Source organism: Balaenoptera ricei, chromosome 19 (genome assembly GCF_028023285.1).
Source record: "Balaenoptera ricei isolate mBalRic1 chromosome 19, mBalRic1.hap2, whole genome shotgun sequence".
In the NCBI taxonomy this organism is placed as follows: domain Eukaryota; kingdom Metazoa; phylum Chordata; class Mammalia; order Artiodactyla; family Balaenopteridae; genus Balaenoptera; species Balaenoptera ricei.
This window is the reverse complement of record NC_082657.1, coordinates 3,830,648-3,847,777: the sequence shown is the minus strand read 5'-3', so window position 1 is coordinate 3,847,777 and position 17,130 is coordinate 3,830,648. Positions and strand designations below refer to the sequence as shown.

General features: G+C 57.4%; 1 protein-coding gene across 1 annotated transcript; it reads left to right on the top strand.

The window, feature by feature from the left end:
- The first annotated feature begins 30 nt into the window (after positions 1 to 30).
- Positions 31 to 16,410, top strand: PRPF31 (pre-mRNA processing factor 31). Its single transcript, XM_059905708.1, has 14 exons — positions 31 to 117; positions 3,162 to 3,346; positions 3,436 to 3,496; positions 6,038 to 6,121; positions 6,728 to 6,825; positions 7,419 to 7,525; positions 8,208 to 8,377; positions 10,657 to 10,814; positions 11,962 to 12,051; positions 13,625 to 13,752; positions 13,840 to 13,912; positions 14,546 to 14,674; positions 14,774 to 14,872; positions 16,003 to 16,410. Exons 2-14 carry the CDS (start codon positions 3,170 to 3,172, stop codon positions 16,126 to 16,128), a joined length of 1,500 nt encoding a protein of 499 aa, XP_059761691.1. The 5' UTR covers positions 31 to 117; positions 3,162 to 3,169; the 3' UTR covers positions 16,129 to 16,410.
- The last annotated feature ends 720 nt before the right edge of the window (positions 16,411 to 17,130 follow it).

The window sequence follows — 17,130 nt, the reverse complement described above, 5'->3', positions numbered from 1 at the left end:
GGCCAATCAGAACGCAGCTTTGCTTCGACGACGGCGCAAGGGTGAAACGTCATCAGTGAGCGTCGACCGCTGCTGGGCAGCTAATTTCCTAGAAACCATCGTGCGAGAAGAGAAAAGGTGAGTGTGATGGAGACGAGGGAAGGGCGGAAGGTTGGCTTCCTGGGTCTGGGGGAGGAAGTGTGTAAGGAGAAAGGCGGGCCTTCGTAGACCGACTACCCAAAGGTCTCAAATGCTCCTACATTGTTACGGCTCTGGGGATATAGCGGCAGCAAAAAATCGTTCCCGGCCCTCTTGGCGCTTTGCATGGTGCCTGGGGAGACAGGCTTAATCAAGTAATTACTTAAATAATCACAAATGTGTGAAGTGCCTTAGGGTACACACAGGGCGTGCGGGGTGTATATCACCAAGCAACCTATCTATTCTAGAGTGGGGTGCGTGGGTCAGGGAGGTGGAATATGAGAACTGAAGGATGAAGAGGTGTTGAACTGGTAAAAAGGGAGGGAATGAAGACCTAAAGTGAGGGGAAGAAGTTGGTAAGCGAAAAAAGCGTGAGAAGGATTCAGGGGCGTGGGGGATAGTGGCGGGGGCTGAGGCTGGAGAGGTTGGCTGGCATCAGGCGAGGTCGTGGTACCTACTCCGTGCCAGGTGCTGCGCTGGGCGATGGAAATAGTGTGCAGGGAACAAAATGGACACGGTCCCTCTTTTCATGCAAATTTAAGCTTAATGGGGAAGATAGACATTAAACAAAATGTTAGACATTTAGAGAATCTCAAGTGTTGAAGTGAACTAAAGTGTTCATAGGATGTAGAACAGCGGGATAGGGTCTAGTCTCAGGGTCAGAGATAGTCCACGCTGCAAGAAATAATGTTTGTGCCCTTACCTTTGGGATGAAAAAATAATATATCCAGAGAGCCGGAGAAAGGAAACCATAATGTGGTTTAAGGATTAAATTAAAGGATTTAATAAGGATAAGGTATAATTATTAAATAAAGTTAAGGATATAAGGATTAAATAAAGGATTTAATAAAGTTTATTATATAAGGATTAAATAAAGTATAAGGATTAAATAAAGTTCATTCATTCATTTGCCCAATATTTCTTGAATACCTACAACGTGCTGGAGATTCTGCTAGATGGTGGAGATATAACAGTGAACAGACAGATACCACCCCTGGTTTTGCTTACAGTTTAGTGGGGAAACAGAAGAGAGGATAAGAAGAGATACTTGAGTCTTATGTATGGAGAGCAGGTCATGTCCAATAAAGGAAAAGTTCCTCTTATTCAGAGAAAGCGAGAGTAACGAGAGTTTTAGAGAAAGGTGTGTGTGAGATAACGTGGGTGCGTTTACAAGGAAAAGCTGTGTCTTTTAAAGAGAAGTGAGTATAAAGGGGACATTGCATCTTAGGGAGAAAGGAGGGTATGAGGGGAGACTGAGCTCAGAGACAACTGAACATCCAGGGGTCCTAAACCGGCAGCTCAAGGGCCAAATCTTTCCTGTAATCGTTTTAGTTTGGCCTGTGCCATGGTGGTCTGTTTAAATTAGCCACTTAGAAAGAAACTTTTCAAACTGGAAGGTTACACATAAAAATTCTGACTCTCTTACTTTTCTTGAAAAAAATTAGAAAACCTGGCAACATGGAGCCCGTGTTCCCACTAGCAGGGCGTGTCTGAAGCGTTGTGTCAGCTGAGCTTTCACATCAGGCATGATTCCCTAGCTCTCCAGGCTCCACGTCTCCAGTTGCCCAACCCCCAGCCTGCTTCACTCACTTATGTCACCCACTTAGCCTCTGTGGACATGGAAGTTTGCAGCCTCCGTTTGTCTTTCTGTAAATTTTATTTTATTTCTTTATTCTTTTGGCTGCACCATACAGCTTGCAGGATCTTAATTCCCCAACCAGGGATTGAACCCGGGGCCACAGTAGTGAAAGCGCCAAGTCCTAACCACTGGACCGTCAGGGAATTCCCCTGTTCTTTAATTTCATTTTTTTAATTGAAGTATAGTTGATTTACAATGTTGTGTTAGTTTCAGGTGCACAGCAAAGTAATTCAGTTATATATATACATATATATCTATCTATTCTTTTTCAGACTCTTTTCCCTTATAGGTTATTACAAAATACTGAGTATAGTTCCCTGTGCTATACAGTAGGTACTTGTTGGTTACCTGTTTTTTATATAGTAGTGTGTACATGTTGCATTTGTCTTTTTTTTTTTTTTTAATTTTTATTGGAGTATAGTTGGTCTTCAATGCTGTGTTACTTTCTGCTGTATGGCAAAGTGAAGCAGTTATACATATACATATATTCGCTCTTTTTTAGATTGTTTTCCCATATAGGTCCTTACAGAGTATTGGGTAGAGGTCCCTTTGCTATACAGCAGGTTCTTATTAGTTATCTATGTTATACATAGTAGTGTGTGTATGTCCATCCCAATCTCACATTTATTCCTCCCCCCCTTCCCCCTACATTTGTCTTATTGAAAGAGGAGAAGAACAGGAAGAGGGAGTGTTTCTTATTTAAAAAAAAAAACAAAGCACTGGGGAGGACAGAGTGGTGGGGATTGTACCTTGTAGAGTAGTGCTTCGCAGGCTTTTCCACTGCGTGGGATTCACCGAAAATACTAATATTTGGACAGCACCTGGGGGTAGATGAGGAGTTGCTCGTAGCCCGAGGTGATGGGCCTGGAGGCTCTAGACACTTTAGGCCCCGCCTGGTTGTCCTGATGGCTGAGGAGAGCAGGATGTGTCACCCATTTGGGGCCCAGCAGTTGGTGGGGAGGGGCCTCTGCTAGGGGGGGAAGGAAAGGATGTGAGGAGAGGTCTTATCAAGGGCGGGGATGTATCTTCTAAGTCTTAGCGAAGTGGTGGTGTGAGGGGTGTGCAGTGTCTTGTCCAGTGAAGTGAAGGTGAGAAGGGTGGGTAGTGTGAGTTTTGACTGGAGACCATCTGGTTCTGGGAAGTGGGTTCATGGATTCATTCAGTAGGTATTTACTGAGCATCTGTTATGTGCCAGGCACAGTTAGGAGCTAGAGAAAAAAGCAAAAGAGTGTACCTGTCCTTGTGGAGCGTGCATGCTGGTGAGGTTGATCAAGAAGGACCGGGGCCATCTGGCGGGGGGGCCTCTCCCAGTAATGAGCGGGGGCCCCACTCGCCCTCCCCGCAGGCCTCGGGATGTCTCTGGCCGACGAGCTCCTAGCTGACCTCGAGGAGGCGGCAGAAGAGGAGGAAGGAGGGAGCTACGGGGAGGAAGAGGAGGAGCCGGCGATCGAGGATGTGCAGGAGGAGACCCAGCTGGATCTTTCCGGAGATTCGGTCAAGAGCATCGCCAAGCTGTGGGACAGCAAGATGGTGAGAGGAGCTCCGGGGGGTGTGACACGGGCAGCAGCTGCTTTGCCTGGAGAGTCCCGGGTTCTGACTCTCCGCTTCTCCCCGGACAGTTCGCTGAGATCATGATGAAGATTGAGGAGTATATCAGCAAGCAGGCCAAAGCTTCGGAAGGTACCTTCGCCCTCGCCCTCGCCCACGCCCACCCCCACCCAGGCTCTTCTCCGGCCTGGCCCCTCGGCTCTTATGCTGCTGGTGACTTTGGAAGTTGGCTGTTTCTCTCACCCTTTGCCAGAGCCCTCTTCTCTTCCATCCCAGCCCAGTCCCCTCCTCTCCCAAGGGTGTACTGCATTCTAAAGCTGATACTTCTTTCATTTTTTTAAGTTTTCTTTTTTCTTTTTTGGCCGCGCTGTGCAGCCTGCGGGTCTTAATTCCCCAGCCAGGGATGAGACCCAGGCCCCCTGCAGTGGAAGTGCAGAGTCCTAACCACTGGACCGCCAGGGAAGTCCCTAAAGCTGACACTTCTTAAGTGTCAGCTCCTTGTTCTGTGCTGAGTGCTGGCTAATTGTGATTGATAGGATTTATCTCAAGGCTTCCCAAACTTTATTGATAACCTGATCAGTTATAGAGTTTTGCCACACCTGTAAAACACTTCTCTTATTATTTCACATTTTTAAATCCACATACTTTTTTCCTTCAGTTTACCCAAGAAGGAAAGATATTGCTACTGTGGATGGAAAACTGGTATCATTTGGTTAATGGAAAGTAACCATGAAAATATAAAAAAGTATCCATAAAAATTATTAAAGTCTCTCCTCACTTCTAACTCTGGGCAAAGCTGGGTTATCTGTTGAGTGTTCAGACCAACTCTAAGAGGACAATGCCGTCATCACCCCCGTTTTTCTTGGAAAGCTGTGGCTCTCGAGTGGAATTCCTCGGCAGCGGGGAGCCAAGGGAAGCTTTTTGGCACAGGAATGGTGTAGTCAGAGCAGAGTTTCAGGGAGACTCACTTGTTCCACCCTTTCTTTTTTAAAAAAATTAATTAACTTGTCGGCTGCGTTGGGTCTTCGTTGCTGCGCACGGGCTTTCTCTCTAGTTGCGGTGGGCTTCTCATTGCGGTGGCTTCTCTTGTTGTGGCGCACGGGCTTAGTTGCTCCGCGGCATGAGGGATCTTCCCGGACCAGGGCTCGAACCCGTGTCCCCTGCATTGGCAGGCGGATTCTTAACCACTGCGCCACCAGGGTTAAACTTTAAACCTTTAAAACTTTCTTTAAAGTTTTCCTGAGGCTCCCTGGGGGCCAGGCCTGTGTGGGCCCCTGCTCTCAGAACGCTCAGGGGCTGGCGGAGCAGTTACTGGTGGGCGGCGCCTGCTGGGATGGAGGGAGCCCAGGGCACTCGGGAGCCACGGGAGGAGCTGGCTGACCCTGCCGCGGTCAGGGAAGAACTGATGTCTCGGCTGGGCTTTGAAGCATGAATACACATGACAGGCCAAGAACGGGGTGGCGGGGGGTGCGCCCAGGGAGAGAGAGAGAGCTGCACCTGCAAAACCTTGGACGTCCACAGTGGTGGGGAGGCTGGCAAGGCACCAGACCCTGCAGGGTTTCAAATGCCAGGCCAGGGAGTCGCGGGGAATCATAAAAGTGACATTTCCTGGTGTGGGCCAGGCTCGGGGATTTTAAGTCAGACCCAGTCACACCCCGTGTCTGGTGGGGAAGGTGGACACGAAACACCTCAAAACTGGGTGGCGATGGTGCCTAATGGATGTGGCGGGAGTGTGGCGGGAGCCCAGAGGAGACAGCCGACCCCTCCTGCAAGGTGAGGGAGGGGTTCTCAGGCACCTTGTGAGTCTTAAGGACATAGAGGCACTTGAGCATCAGAAATCAGAGCGCAGACTCAGGAGTCAGCTCTCAGCTCTGCCATCTGCTGGCTCGGTGACATCAGGCCGTGTCCCTCCGTGTCCTTCTCTGCAACATTGGCCTGATTTAACACCAGCCTCCCTGGCTGGTGGTGGATAAAATAAGTTAATGCCCGTAAGGCACTTATAACAGTGTCGTATGCCCAGTAAGTCCTGTGTGTGTCAGTTGCTCGTGATAATACTGTCATCATCGTCATTATCGTTGTTATTGTTAGAGCTTGAAGGGTTTTCCAGAAACAGACACGAGGAAGGGATGTACCAGGGAGAGGGAACAGCATATTCAGAGGCCAAGAGAAGAGTGAAGCAGGCCGAGTGTTCAGGGCACTGTAATCAGTCCTTTAATGGCTGGAATGAAATAAAGCGGGGGTGTGATGAGAGGATGGGGCCAGGAAGGTGCAGAGACCAGACTGGAGTCACTGAGTCAGCAAGTGTGCACGGAGCGACTGCAATGGGCCAGGCGCATCGGGGTGCAGCCACAGGAAGCAGACCCGGTGCTGGTCCTCGCAGAGCTTCCGGCCTTTTGGGAGGCCTCAAACATCGCTCTGGGTAGCTGCGCTGTTAGTCTAAGGGTGTGGTGAGCCCCAGGGGGGTTTAGGTCCACGGTGAGATGGGATCAAGTCTAGACTGGCCTGGAGGGAGAGATGGGAGGTTTGCAGATATGCAAACCTGTCCCCCAGTTTCCTCTTCAGCCCCTCCCTGCCCCGCCCCAGCCGCATCCCCAGTCTCCCTGAGCTGTGGGATCTGGGACGGGGTGGGTGCATAGACACACACCCACACCAGGCTCTTTCTCATCCTCACAGTGATGGGACCGGTGGAGGCGGCCCCCGAGTACCGGGTCATCGTGGACGCCAACAACCTGACGGTGGAGATCGAGAACGAGCTGAGTGAGTGCCGGGAAGGGCAAGCAGGGACAGCCCTGCCCGGTGTCCCCCACGGCCTCCTCCCATCCCCAAGGGAGGGGCAGGCAGGATCGCAGGCCGTCTTCCCTGCTGGCCTTTCCCGGGGTCCTGCCCCCAAGCCCCTGTATTAGCTGGAATCCAGGTTCAGCTCCTGTGACAAGTGGTTACGTGAAAAGGAAGCATATTTTCCTGTCATATGAAAGTCTGGATGAGGAGTCCAGGCTCTTTCTGTCTCGTTGATCTGCCACCTGTTTTCATGGTACAAGGTGACTGCCCACCTCCAGCCATCACCTCCACATCCTCATCAGCAAAAAGATGGGAGAGAAGAGGAGGGCGCATTTTTTTCCTTTGAGGGAGTGGCCTGGAAGTTGCACATGTGACTTCAGCTCACATCTTGTAGATCAGAACTAACTCCCATGGCTGCATCCAGCCATGAGGGCAGCTGGGAAATGTAGCTTTGTGCTGCGTGTCCGTGAGCCCAGCTATAATTAGGGGTTTTGCTGCTGAAGGAAGAAGGGGAAGTGGGTACTGGGGGAGCCAGCAGAGTCTGCCTGCCCCTCATCGGGCTCCTCTCCGCCCTGTCGCCCTTAGACATCATCCATAAGTTCATCCGGGATAAGTACTCGAAGCGATTCCCCGAACTGGAGTCTCTGGTCCCCAATGCACTGGATTACATCCGCACCGTCAAGGTAAATGGGAAGAAGGGGGCTCCCCGACTGCCACTAATGTGAAGGGGAGGCGGGGCCTTGCTCTCGGACCCCCCAGGTCTAAGGGGAAGGCTCCCCTCGCTCAGCCTTTGGCCGGAGACGGGATGAGAATCAGGGAAGCAGTCCTAAGTGCCAAGACCCCGAGATGGCAACAGGCCTGGTGCATTCAGGGAACAAGAGAGGAGGCGAGAGGCGAGTTGCAGAGGCTCCGGGTCTTATGGGAAAGTGAAGGCGGGGTCACCAGTGCACAGGGCCCCCCGTGAGTCCAGGGGCGGGTGGGGGCGGTGGCAGGGGATGCCCACACAGGGAAGTGACGTGGTCAGACCCGCACTCTGAGTGGCCACGGGCCGCAGGCCTGTGGCGGCAGTGGGTCTTCCCTGGGTGGCCCATGTGCTCGGCTCTGCTTCCGGGTCAGCCTGCACGGGGCAGACGGTGCGGATCCTTTGAGCAGCGGAGTTGCCAGGAGTGGGGGAGGCAGGGGAGTGCCCCGGGTACGGATCGGGGGGGTGCAGGAGCACGAGAGGCTCTAGAGCTTCCTGAGTCCCAGGCCCTTGTCCTGCCCTCTTGCCCCCCAGGAGCTGGGCAACAGCCTGGACAAGTGCAAGAACAACGAGAACCTGCAGCAGATCCTGACCAACGCCACCATCATGGTCGTCAGCGTCACTGCCTCCACCACCCAGGGGTGCGCACGGGGTCCGGCCAGCGGCATGGCCGTCAGTCTCGGGGGCTAGGGCACTTGGGCTCGCAAGCCAGGCACCGTGCTGGGCTCGGGGCTCCCCGGGCGTGAGAAGCCAGCCGCACCCGAGGTTCCGAGGGTGAGGCAAGGGGCAGGCCCGTAATTGGAAGTGTCCGCCTCTGACGTGTCATCCCCTCGCTGGGGTGAATGCCGGCTCTCCACCTGCCCCTCCGGCGTCCATGCTGTGCCTAGGAGAAGGGGACATCTGTCACCCCGGAGCAGAGCTCTGGAACGGTTGATCGCAGCGGTGACCGTGCTCCGAGGGGTGGCCAGCAGGGCTGAGGCCCGCAGGGTGTGGGGGGCCTCGGCGGGAGAGCGTTTCAGGCAGAGGGAGCGCCTGCAGAGGCGCGGATCTGGCATGGCCTGGGCAGGGGCGCCTCCCCCAGACGGAGACAGGACTGGGCAGGGAGGTGGTGCCACCGAGGACGGGTTCCCGGCAGCGCTGGCCTCCAGGCCTCAGGGCTGGCGGGAGCGATAGCTGCGGTGAAGCCGCACACGCGTGTGCACACACACACACACACACACACGCAGCTGGGAGGACGCGGGCCCGGGCCGCTCAGAAGGGAGCTGCTGAAGCTCGAAGGTCGGGTCGTCCCAGCCTCGCCCCCGCCCCGCCCCCGCCCCGCAGGCAGCAGCTGTCGGAGGAGGAGCTGGAACGGCTGGAGGAGGCCTGCGACATGGCGCTGGAGCTCAACGCCTCCAAGCACCGGATCTACGAGTACGTGGAGTCGCGCATGTCCTTCATCGCGCCCAACCTGTCCATCATCATTGGGGCGTCCACCGCCGCCAAGATCATGGGTGAGGCCCGTGCCCACGCAGCGACGGCCCCGCGGGCCGCGTGACCTTGGAGAAGTCTGTTCCTCTTCTGTAAAATGGGGGTCTGGCCCTGGGGCCCCGGGACCGTGTCCCCTCGCCCCCACCCTCTCATCTCTCCCGGAGGCCACAGAGGTCGGCCAGCTTGCTCTTCACACAGACACGGAGGAAGGATGGGGGCCCTGAGCCGGGTCAGCGCCCGCATCCCCGGCAGAGCTGGGGCCAGACAGGCCGCAAAGGGGAGAGGCGGCGTGGCTGGTGGAAAGGCTGGGCATGCCAGCAGCTGCCAGCTCTGCCACGGGCCCACGGCGCCGCCTGGCAGCAGTAAAGTCAGCTCTCTGAGCCTCAGTATTCTCCACAAGAGGGGGCACTGCTCCTGGCAGTGTGTTAGGACTAAACAGTGGGTCCCTTCCTCCTCGGGGGCTCTCTGCGGCCTCAGAGTGCCCCCTCAGTCTCCTGGCCCCTTCAACCGAGAAACACTTTCTGGGGGAGTTTGATAAAGCAGCCGTATTAGTCAGCTCAGGCTGCTGTAACAAAGTACCATAGACTGGGGGGGCTTCAACAACTGAGGTTTATCCTCTCACAGTCTGGAGGCTGGGAGACTGAGATCAGGTGTCAGCAGGGCTGGTTCCTTCTGAGGCCTCTCCCCTTGGTGTGTAGATGGCCACCTTTTCACTACGTCCTCATGTGGTCTTCCCTCCATGTGTGACTGTGTCCTAGTCTCCTTCTCATAAGGGCACCAGTCCCATTGGATTAGGGCCCATCCTGTGACATCATTTCACCTTGATCACCTTTTTTTTTTTTTTTTAATTTGGTCGTGCTGGGTCTTAGTTGTGGCAGGCGGGCTCCTTAATTGCGGCTCGCCAGCTCCTTAGTTGCGGCTCACCAGCTCCTTATTTGCAGCTCGCTGGCTCCTTAGTTGCGGCGTGCATGTGGGATCTAGTTTCCTGACCAGGGATCAAACCTGGGCCCCCTGCATTGGGAGCGCTGAGTCTTAACCACTGCGCCACCAGGGAAGTCCCTGATCACCTCTTTAAAGACCCTGTCTCCAAATACAGTCACATTCTGAGGTGTGGGGGGGGGGAGGGTTAGGACTTCAATGTGTGAATTTGGGGGGGGCACAGTTCAGCGCATAACACAGCCTTGGGGGCAGGTGTGTGCAGAGTTGCAGGTAGAAGCAGTGGTGTCGGGGAAGGATAAGCTCGGGTCTGGATCCTGCTTCCCCCCTCGCTGACCTCACATCTTTGGGCAAACGGTGTCACGTGCCTCAGTTTCCCCAGTGGCGATTGGGGGTTGTGCTAGTTTCCTGTGACTGCTGTAACAAATGACCACGAACCAAGAGGCTTGAACGACGCAGTTTATCATCCGACAGTTGTGGAGGTCAGAAGTCCACCGTGGGCCTCACGGGGCTAAAATGAAAGTGTCGGCAGGGCTGCGGTCCTCTATGGTGGGTCAGGGGAGGAAGCCGTTTCCCTGCCTTTTCCAGCTTCCAGGGGCGCCTGCATCCCTTGGCTCGTGGCCCCTTCCTCTGTCTTGAAAGTCTCCTCTTGCGCCACTCTGACTCTGCTTTTCTCTCCCACTTTTAAGGACCCTCATGATTACGTTGAGCCCACCAGGATCCTCCAGGATAATCTCCCCTTCTCAGGGTCCTTAACTTGCTCATATCTGCAGAGTCCCTTTGGCTGCATGTGGCACTGTAGTTGCAGGTTCCAGGGATGGTGATGTCAGTGACCGTGGGGGTTGTTCTGCTCCCGCACGGGTGTTGGAGGCTTGTTTCAAGGACTCGTGTGTGTGATGAGACCATTTACCTAATCCTTAAAAGCGCCCAGCACAGAGCCCTGCACACAGCGGTCCCGCCTCAGAGGTGGCACTACTTACAGTATTTACCTGCAGCTCCTCGTCCCCTCCCCACACCCGCAGACACGCTCAAGGGAGCCCAGAGGTGGCGCACACCTGGGCCCTGTCGTCACGAGCCCCCAGCGTGCTGAAAACCACTCCAAGGCACGGAGCAGGGCCTGTGTGGCTTCGCAGATGTGGGTCCGGTTCCTGCTGGGCCAGTTGGCTCCCTGTGCACCTTTAGCAAGTGGCTTCACCTCTCTGAGCCTCCTCCAAACCCCTGTCGGAGGTGGGATACGTCGGCCCTCCTTGGCGGGGCCGCCTCGGGACTCCAAGCAGAAACTCCTGTGAAGGTGCAGCGCACGGTGAGCCCCCAGACAAATGCCCTCGCTCCTTCTGACCCCCTCCCTCCCTCCCTCCCGCTGCAGGGGTGGCCGGCGGCCTGACCAACCTCTCCAAGATGCCCGCCTGCAACATCATGCTGCTCGGGGCCCAGCGCAAGACGCTGTCCGGCTTCTCGTCCACCTCAGTGCTGCCCCACACCGGCTACATCTACCACAGCGACATCGTGCAGTCCCTGCCCCCGGTGAGTCCCACCCCCCTTGGAACCTTATGCTGTGCCCCAAAGGGCACCCCCCGCCCCCTGCTGCTCCCCGGGTCCCAGGGGTCACTGCTGACGACAGGGGTCAGGACCCTGGAGGATGGACCACACAGGGTGTACGAACAAGGGCGCTGGAGCTGATAGGCCAGGTTGGAGTTCTGGCCCCGCCTCAGGCTCCCCGTCTGTAAGTGGGGTGAACTGAACCTGCTTCATGGGGTCGAGACGAGGGCTCACTCGTACGAAACACCTTGACATCAGGCCTCGCACGTAAAAAGCAATGGAAGCGTGAAGCTTGTGAGTTCCGGGTTCCCAAGACCACGGTCAGGTTCAGTGGCCACTAGAAGGACTCACAGGGCTCACCTTGAGCTGATCCACCCAGGGTTACGGTTTATCAGAGTGAGGGCACCCAGAGTAACGCCAGCCGAGGGGAAGGCACGAGGGCCGGGTCCAGAAGTCCCGAACGCAGCGCTGCCGGGAAGCCCCGCGGGGCCTCGGGGCTCAGTCTCTGCCGAGGCTCGGGGGCACAGGCATGGCTGGGACCCCATGACGCAGAGACCCCACCCTGAGTCACAGCGCTGTTCTCTGGCTTACCCAGGCCCCTGCCAGCACAGATCACCACCCAGGAGCCAGGGCCAAGGCCAGACTTCTTAGGACAGGGTTAAATTCTCCTCTACGCCTAGCTGCTGCTGGCTTACTATGTTATTATTATTACTGTTATTCTTCTTATCATCATTATCATTGGTACCACTACCATTACGACTAGTCACCGAGACTTGGGGCTGTGGGTGTGACAGGTACCATCTTGGTGTTTCTCAGAACTCGGCCCCTACCTTTTGTGGCGCGTGACACCATTTTTGGTGATACACAGATGGATGTTTTAAATTTTAATCATAATGTAGGTATTTTCTCCGTATCTGATAATCTTCCATCTGTAGTAGTGCAATTCAGTCTTCTGTGCAAACGGGGAAGTAGGTTATCGTTATCATTGACTGATAATTTGTTACTGTAACACGTTATTGCAGTAAGGCGGTAGCAGTAAAGGTGACTTGCTGACACGGTGGCCAGCACTGTGGAAAGGCAGGGGTCTGATTGCACCCCCACGCTGACTCTGCCTTCCTGTCCGTTGCTGCAGGATCTCCGGCGGAAGGCGGCCCGGCTGGTAGCTGCCAAGTGCACGCTGGCAGCCCGAGTGGACAGCTTCCACGAGAGCGCGGAGGGGAAGGTGAGGGGCCGGCGGCGTCTGTCCGGGTGGTACGCGGTCTGTCTCAGGGAGAGCTGTCAGTAGAGGGCCCGCCACGGCGAGCGCTGTCCTAACAGGGCAGAGGCGGGGGTGTTTGTTGTGGCCCCGCCGAGGTCAGCGTCCCCTCCCCCTGCTGTACGAGTTTCCTGCTGCTGCTGCTGCTGTGACAGATTACCGCAAGTTTAGTGGCCTAAAGCAACACAGGGTTACTGTCTTAGAGTTCTGTAGGTCAGAAGTCCACGGCGGGTTCCCTGGGCTGAAATCAAGGTGTTGGCAGGGTTCATTCCTTCCGGAGGCTCAAGGCGAGGATGGCTCCGCTGCCTCTTGCAGCTTCCACAGGCCGCCCGCGTCCCTCGGCTTGTGGCCCCTTCCTCCATCTTCAAAGCCAGCGTGGCATCTTCCCAGCTCTCTCTGACTCTGCTTCTGTCTTCACATCTCCTCTGACTCCTTTAAGGACCCAGTGATTACACTGGGTCCGCACTGATCATCTAAGGCACCCTCTCCCCGTTTCAGATCCTTAGCCCAGTCACATCTGCAAAGTCCCTTTTGTCAGGTAAAGTGACACATTCACAGGGACCAGAGAGTTGGTAGTGGACACCTTTGGGGGAGGGGGAGGTATTTATTTGCCTACTGCACCAGGATCTGTCCCCTCTACCGGCACTGTCATTGTTCATGTAATTATTCCATCAACCTGTGTGCCTTGGTGGACTTGTTCTGGGAGAGTAGGTGTTTTCTGTCTTGTGCATGATTGTTTTCCGAGCACCCACCCTGGCACTGTGGGTTCAGGGGTTCAGTCTCTCTCTGACCACTGGCCTGGATGCTGGGGGTACAGCAGTGAACCGCACAGACAAAAGCCCTGCCTCTGTGGCATCTCCATTCTGGCTGGGGGCGGGCCGAGAAGACACAAGCGGTAGATCTGCGGTGTGTCCAGTGGTGCTGAGTAAAGGCTGGGAAGACAGATGCGGGGCGTTGGGGGTGGCGAGGGAGGTGAGACTGATGAACCTGGAACTCAGGGCGGGCTTCTCTGAGGAGGTGAGGGTTTAACATAGACCTGAGTGCACTTAGCACGCGAGTCCCATGGATGCTGGGGGGAAGGGTGTCTCAAGCAGAGGGAACGGGCGGTGCACAGGCCCTGAGGCTGGAGCACAGCGAGCTCCGGGGAGAGGAGGCTGGCGGGATGGGGGCAGATCACCTGCAGCCTCGCACCCTGGGGAGAGCTTGGCCTCAGTGGGGGTGCTGAAAGGGGGCCGATTTGGGGTCCTTCCTGAAGGAAGAGCCTGGCGGGATTCTCGGGGTGTGACAGACTCCAGGGCGTCGCCACTGACTGACCTGAGGAGAGCTGGGGCGGAGGGTGGGGAGCGGGCGCGGGAGCGTCGAGAGGAGAGGGAGAGGGCTGAGCCGAGATACAGTGTGGGAGCATCGCGTGGTAGGTGCGACTTAAACCCGCAGAGCCCAGAGGGTCGAGGTCCTCCAGGGCCACGTGGGAACGGGGGGGCCGGGCGGACAGGCCAGGCCCGAGGGAGCAGCTGTGGGGCCCCCACCCCGTCCTCCGCAGGTGGGCTACGAGCTGAAGGATGAGATCGAGCGCAAGTTCGACAAGTGGCAGGAGCCGCCGCCCGTGAAGCAGGTGAAGCCGCTGCCCGCGCCCCTCGACGGGCAGCGTAAGAAGCGAGGCGGCCGCAGGTGGGGCCCGGAGACCAGTCGGGCCGGGACGGAATGGGAAGGGAAGAGGCTTGCACCCTCCCAGCTGACCCCCTGCCCTGTCCCCAGGTACCGCAAGATGAAGGAGCGGCTGGGGCTGACGGAGATCCGGAAGCAGGCCAACCGCATGAGCTTCGGGGAGGTCAGAGCCCACCCGGCTCTGCCCCCGCCCCCTGCTGCATTCCTTCCTCTCCATCTGTGGCCATGCCCCCCCGCCCCAGATCCGGGACAACACCTTAGCCTCCGCCCTGTGCTCCCCCCCCCCCCGCCCCCCCCCCCCCCCCCCCGGCCTCCAGTCTCTCCCCGCCCCATCCACCCGGCACCGGCCCCGGCCCCCTCGCCCCGAGGCTTCCCATCCACCCAGGATCTGGAGGCTGTTCAGTCTCGTCCCTCCCCAGTCTCGTCCCTCCCCTCTTCCCTCCACCGCCCCGCTGTACACGCGCTTCCAGGCTCCACCCCTGCCAGGCTCGTTACCCGAGCCTCACCCTACTGATCCTGCAAGAACTAGCTCAGATGCCGTTTCATCAGTGAAACCCATTTCAGTTCTTACACCACACGCACGCGCACGCACACACACGCACGCACACGCACGGCCCCTCTCAGCTGTGAGCTCAGGGAGCAGTAACGGGGCCTGACTTCCTTGCTGGGCCCCAGCAAGGCTCACTGCACTCGGGGCCCAGTCGGTGCCTGAATAGGGCCGGCTGATGGGGTGGGTGCCTGGGCCTCTAGCTGACCGAGGAGGCAGCTGACACAGGGCGCCTTCCCCTCCCACCAGATCGAGGAGGACGCCTACCAGGAGGACCTGGGCTTCAGCCTGGGCCACCTGGGCAAGTCGGGCAGCGGGCGGGTGCGGCAGACACAGGTGAACGAGGCCACCAAAGCCAGGATCTCCAAGACGCTGCAGGTACGGGCGGGGGCGGGGGCGGGGGCTGAGGGCGAGGGGCGGCGGGCTCGGGCGCGTGGGCCCCAGCCACAGTCTGCACCTCCCTGGCCCTCCCCACAGCGGACCCTGCAGAAGCAGAGCGTGGTGTACGGCGGGAAGTCCACCATCCGCGACCGCTCCTCGGGGACTGCTTCCAGCGTGGCCTTCACCCCGCTCCAGGTACCGGCCCCGCTGGGGTCAGGAGGCTCAGGGAGAACCCCTTCCCCTCCTGGGCTTCAGCTGCCTCGCCTGCGGAAGGAACACACGACAGGGCCCCTCTCAGGGCTGCCGTGGGGGGAGTGGGCACCGATGAAGCCCCTGAAGGGGCGTATCTGGGTTCCCTGCACTCGGTGAAGTTACCAGGGACCAGTTGGTCTCCAAGACCTCGAGCAGGCTCAGTCCCTCCCTGAGGCTCTGGGTCCCCACCTTCCGAGAGCCGGGTGGCACAGGAAAGGTCCTAGGTAGGTGGGCTGGGCAGTCGGGACCCCAGCCGGCCCCCAGAGCACAGGGTGGATCCAGGGCAGGCCGCTCACCTGTCGGGTCCGTGCCTCGGTTTATTCACCCACCAGAGAGCGCTAGTGTGGCCCTTGGGATCTGAGGAGTACGAGCTCATTCCCTCCGTCAGCAGGTGTCTGCTGAGCGCCTGCTAAATTCCGCGCGCTGTTGCAGGCGCCGGGACAGAGCCACAAAACAGAGACAGGAAGTTTTGCCCTCCCAGAGCTTAGGGGGTGGCAGGGGGACAGATAACTAAGATACATAGTGTGTTGGAAGGTGGAAGGTGCTGGAGACTGAAAGGACTAAGGGAGATGGGGAGCCTCCAGGGGAGGCCTCAGCGAGAAGATGAGAATCACCGTGTGTAAAACATTCACAACAATGCCTGCCACGCGTCGGGTCCCCAGAGCTGGTGGTTAAATCCTCGGTGGGGTTGGTGCAATTTGTGCTGGAACTGCAGGCAAGCCACTTACTTCTGGGACTCAGTTTCCTTATTCAGGAACCAAACAGGATCAGCTGTTCTCCAACGGTGGTGTTTTTAAAATCTCCTGGGGAACCTGCTAAAAATGCAGATGCCCAGATCCTCCCCTCTTCCCCCACCCCCCGGCCCACAGAGTCAGAATCTCCCAAGGTGGGGGAGATTTGGGGGCTGGCAGACTGTCCACGTGTTTGCCCAGAGCCCAAGGGCCACTGGGAAGGGCCCGTGGGCCCCTGACATTTCATGATTCCTTCACTGGGAGCTGGGGGAGCTGGGCGGGGGGCATTGTTAGGGCCCAGGCCCGTCTCCCCACCCCATCCCATCTCCCCCACCTGCCCAGGGCCTGGAGATTGTGAACCCACAAGCAGCGGAGAAGAAGGTGGCTGAGGCCAACCAGAAGTATTTCTCCAGCATGGCCGAGTTCCTCAAGGTCAAGGGTGAGAAGAGCGGCATCATGTCCACCTGAGGGGCGGCGCCCTGGGCCTTCTCCCGCTGAAGGGACACAGAGGCCACACCTCTCTGAAGGGATCGGGTTCAGGATGGGCCTGGGAGGTTCCGGCAAGGAGAGCCGCCCCGTGCCGGCCAGTGCTGGGACTGTCCGGCGAGGCTCGGGAGAAGGCCCGGCCCCGGAGCACAGAGATCGCCGCCCCACTCAAACACACAGCCCGCCTTCATCACGCGTCCTTTTTATTTTAACCGGGAAAGGAAATACCTTTGAATAAGTGCAATTAAAAGCACGTTATCAGGACCTGTTCTTGGCGAGTGATCGTTTGTCAAACACCTGGGCGATTTGAGGAGTCAGAGCTACGGGGTTTTGGGGGACAGAGCTTGGGCTCCCTGGAATCTGGATCCAACCCCGGGCCTGTCACTTCCTCATTGTGCAGTCCCGGGAAGAGAAGAGCCCTCTCCATCTTCAGCCCCCTTAGAGAACCCCGGCCGTTCTGACGCCCCAGCTTTCAATGCAGGCCGCCCTGGGTGGTCGTGGCATCTCATGCAGCTGGCCTCTGCCGCCTTCCAAGCCTCCACACTTCAACCACCAGGCGCACCTGTGAGGACGTAAAAGATGCCCAGGAAGCACTTAGCACTGGGCTCACCGTCAGGGCCCCACGACGGGGCACTTTTGTTGTTCTGTCCAGTGTTTGCTGAGGACTCCCCCTCCCACCCTGGTGTGCCAAGCCCCGGCGGGGTGGAGCAGACAGGTGCCCAGCCCTGGCAGGGACTCAGGGCTATGAAAGTTCCTGCCAGGTAAGGAGAGTGCCGTGCCGCCAGGGGTAGCCTACCCCGTGCTGGGAGATGGGCTTCACGGCTGCTCACTTACCTGCACGGTCAGCACTTAATTACCCAGGAGGACCAGCCCTGGGGGAGCGATGTCTCTCTAGCTCGAGCTTTCTCCCTGCGTCTCTTTCTGGCTCACTGGGTCCTATCTGAGATCTCTCTCTTTCTGTTCGTCTCTCTGGGACTCCCCCAT

What these genes read in the sequence shown, in the direction of transcription:
- PRPF31 (XM_059905708.1), top strand. Translation starts at nt 3,170, where the DNA reads ATGTCTCTGGCCGACGAGCTCCTAGCTGACCTCGAGGAGGCGGCAGAA. An exon ending in ACTGCCTCCACCACCCAGGG is followed by an intron (nt 7,526 to 8,207) that starts GTGCGCACGGGG and finishes CCCGCCCCGCAG; the next exon opens with GCAGCAGCTGTCGGAGGAGG. An exon ending in ACCGCATGAGCTTCGGGGAG is followed by an intron (nt 13,913 to 14,545) that starts GTCAGAGCCCAC and finishes CCCTCCCACCAG; the next exon opens with ATCGAGGAGGACGCCTACCA.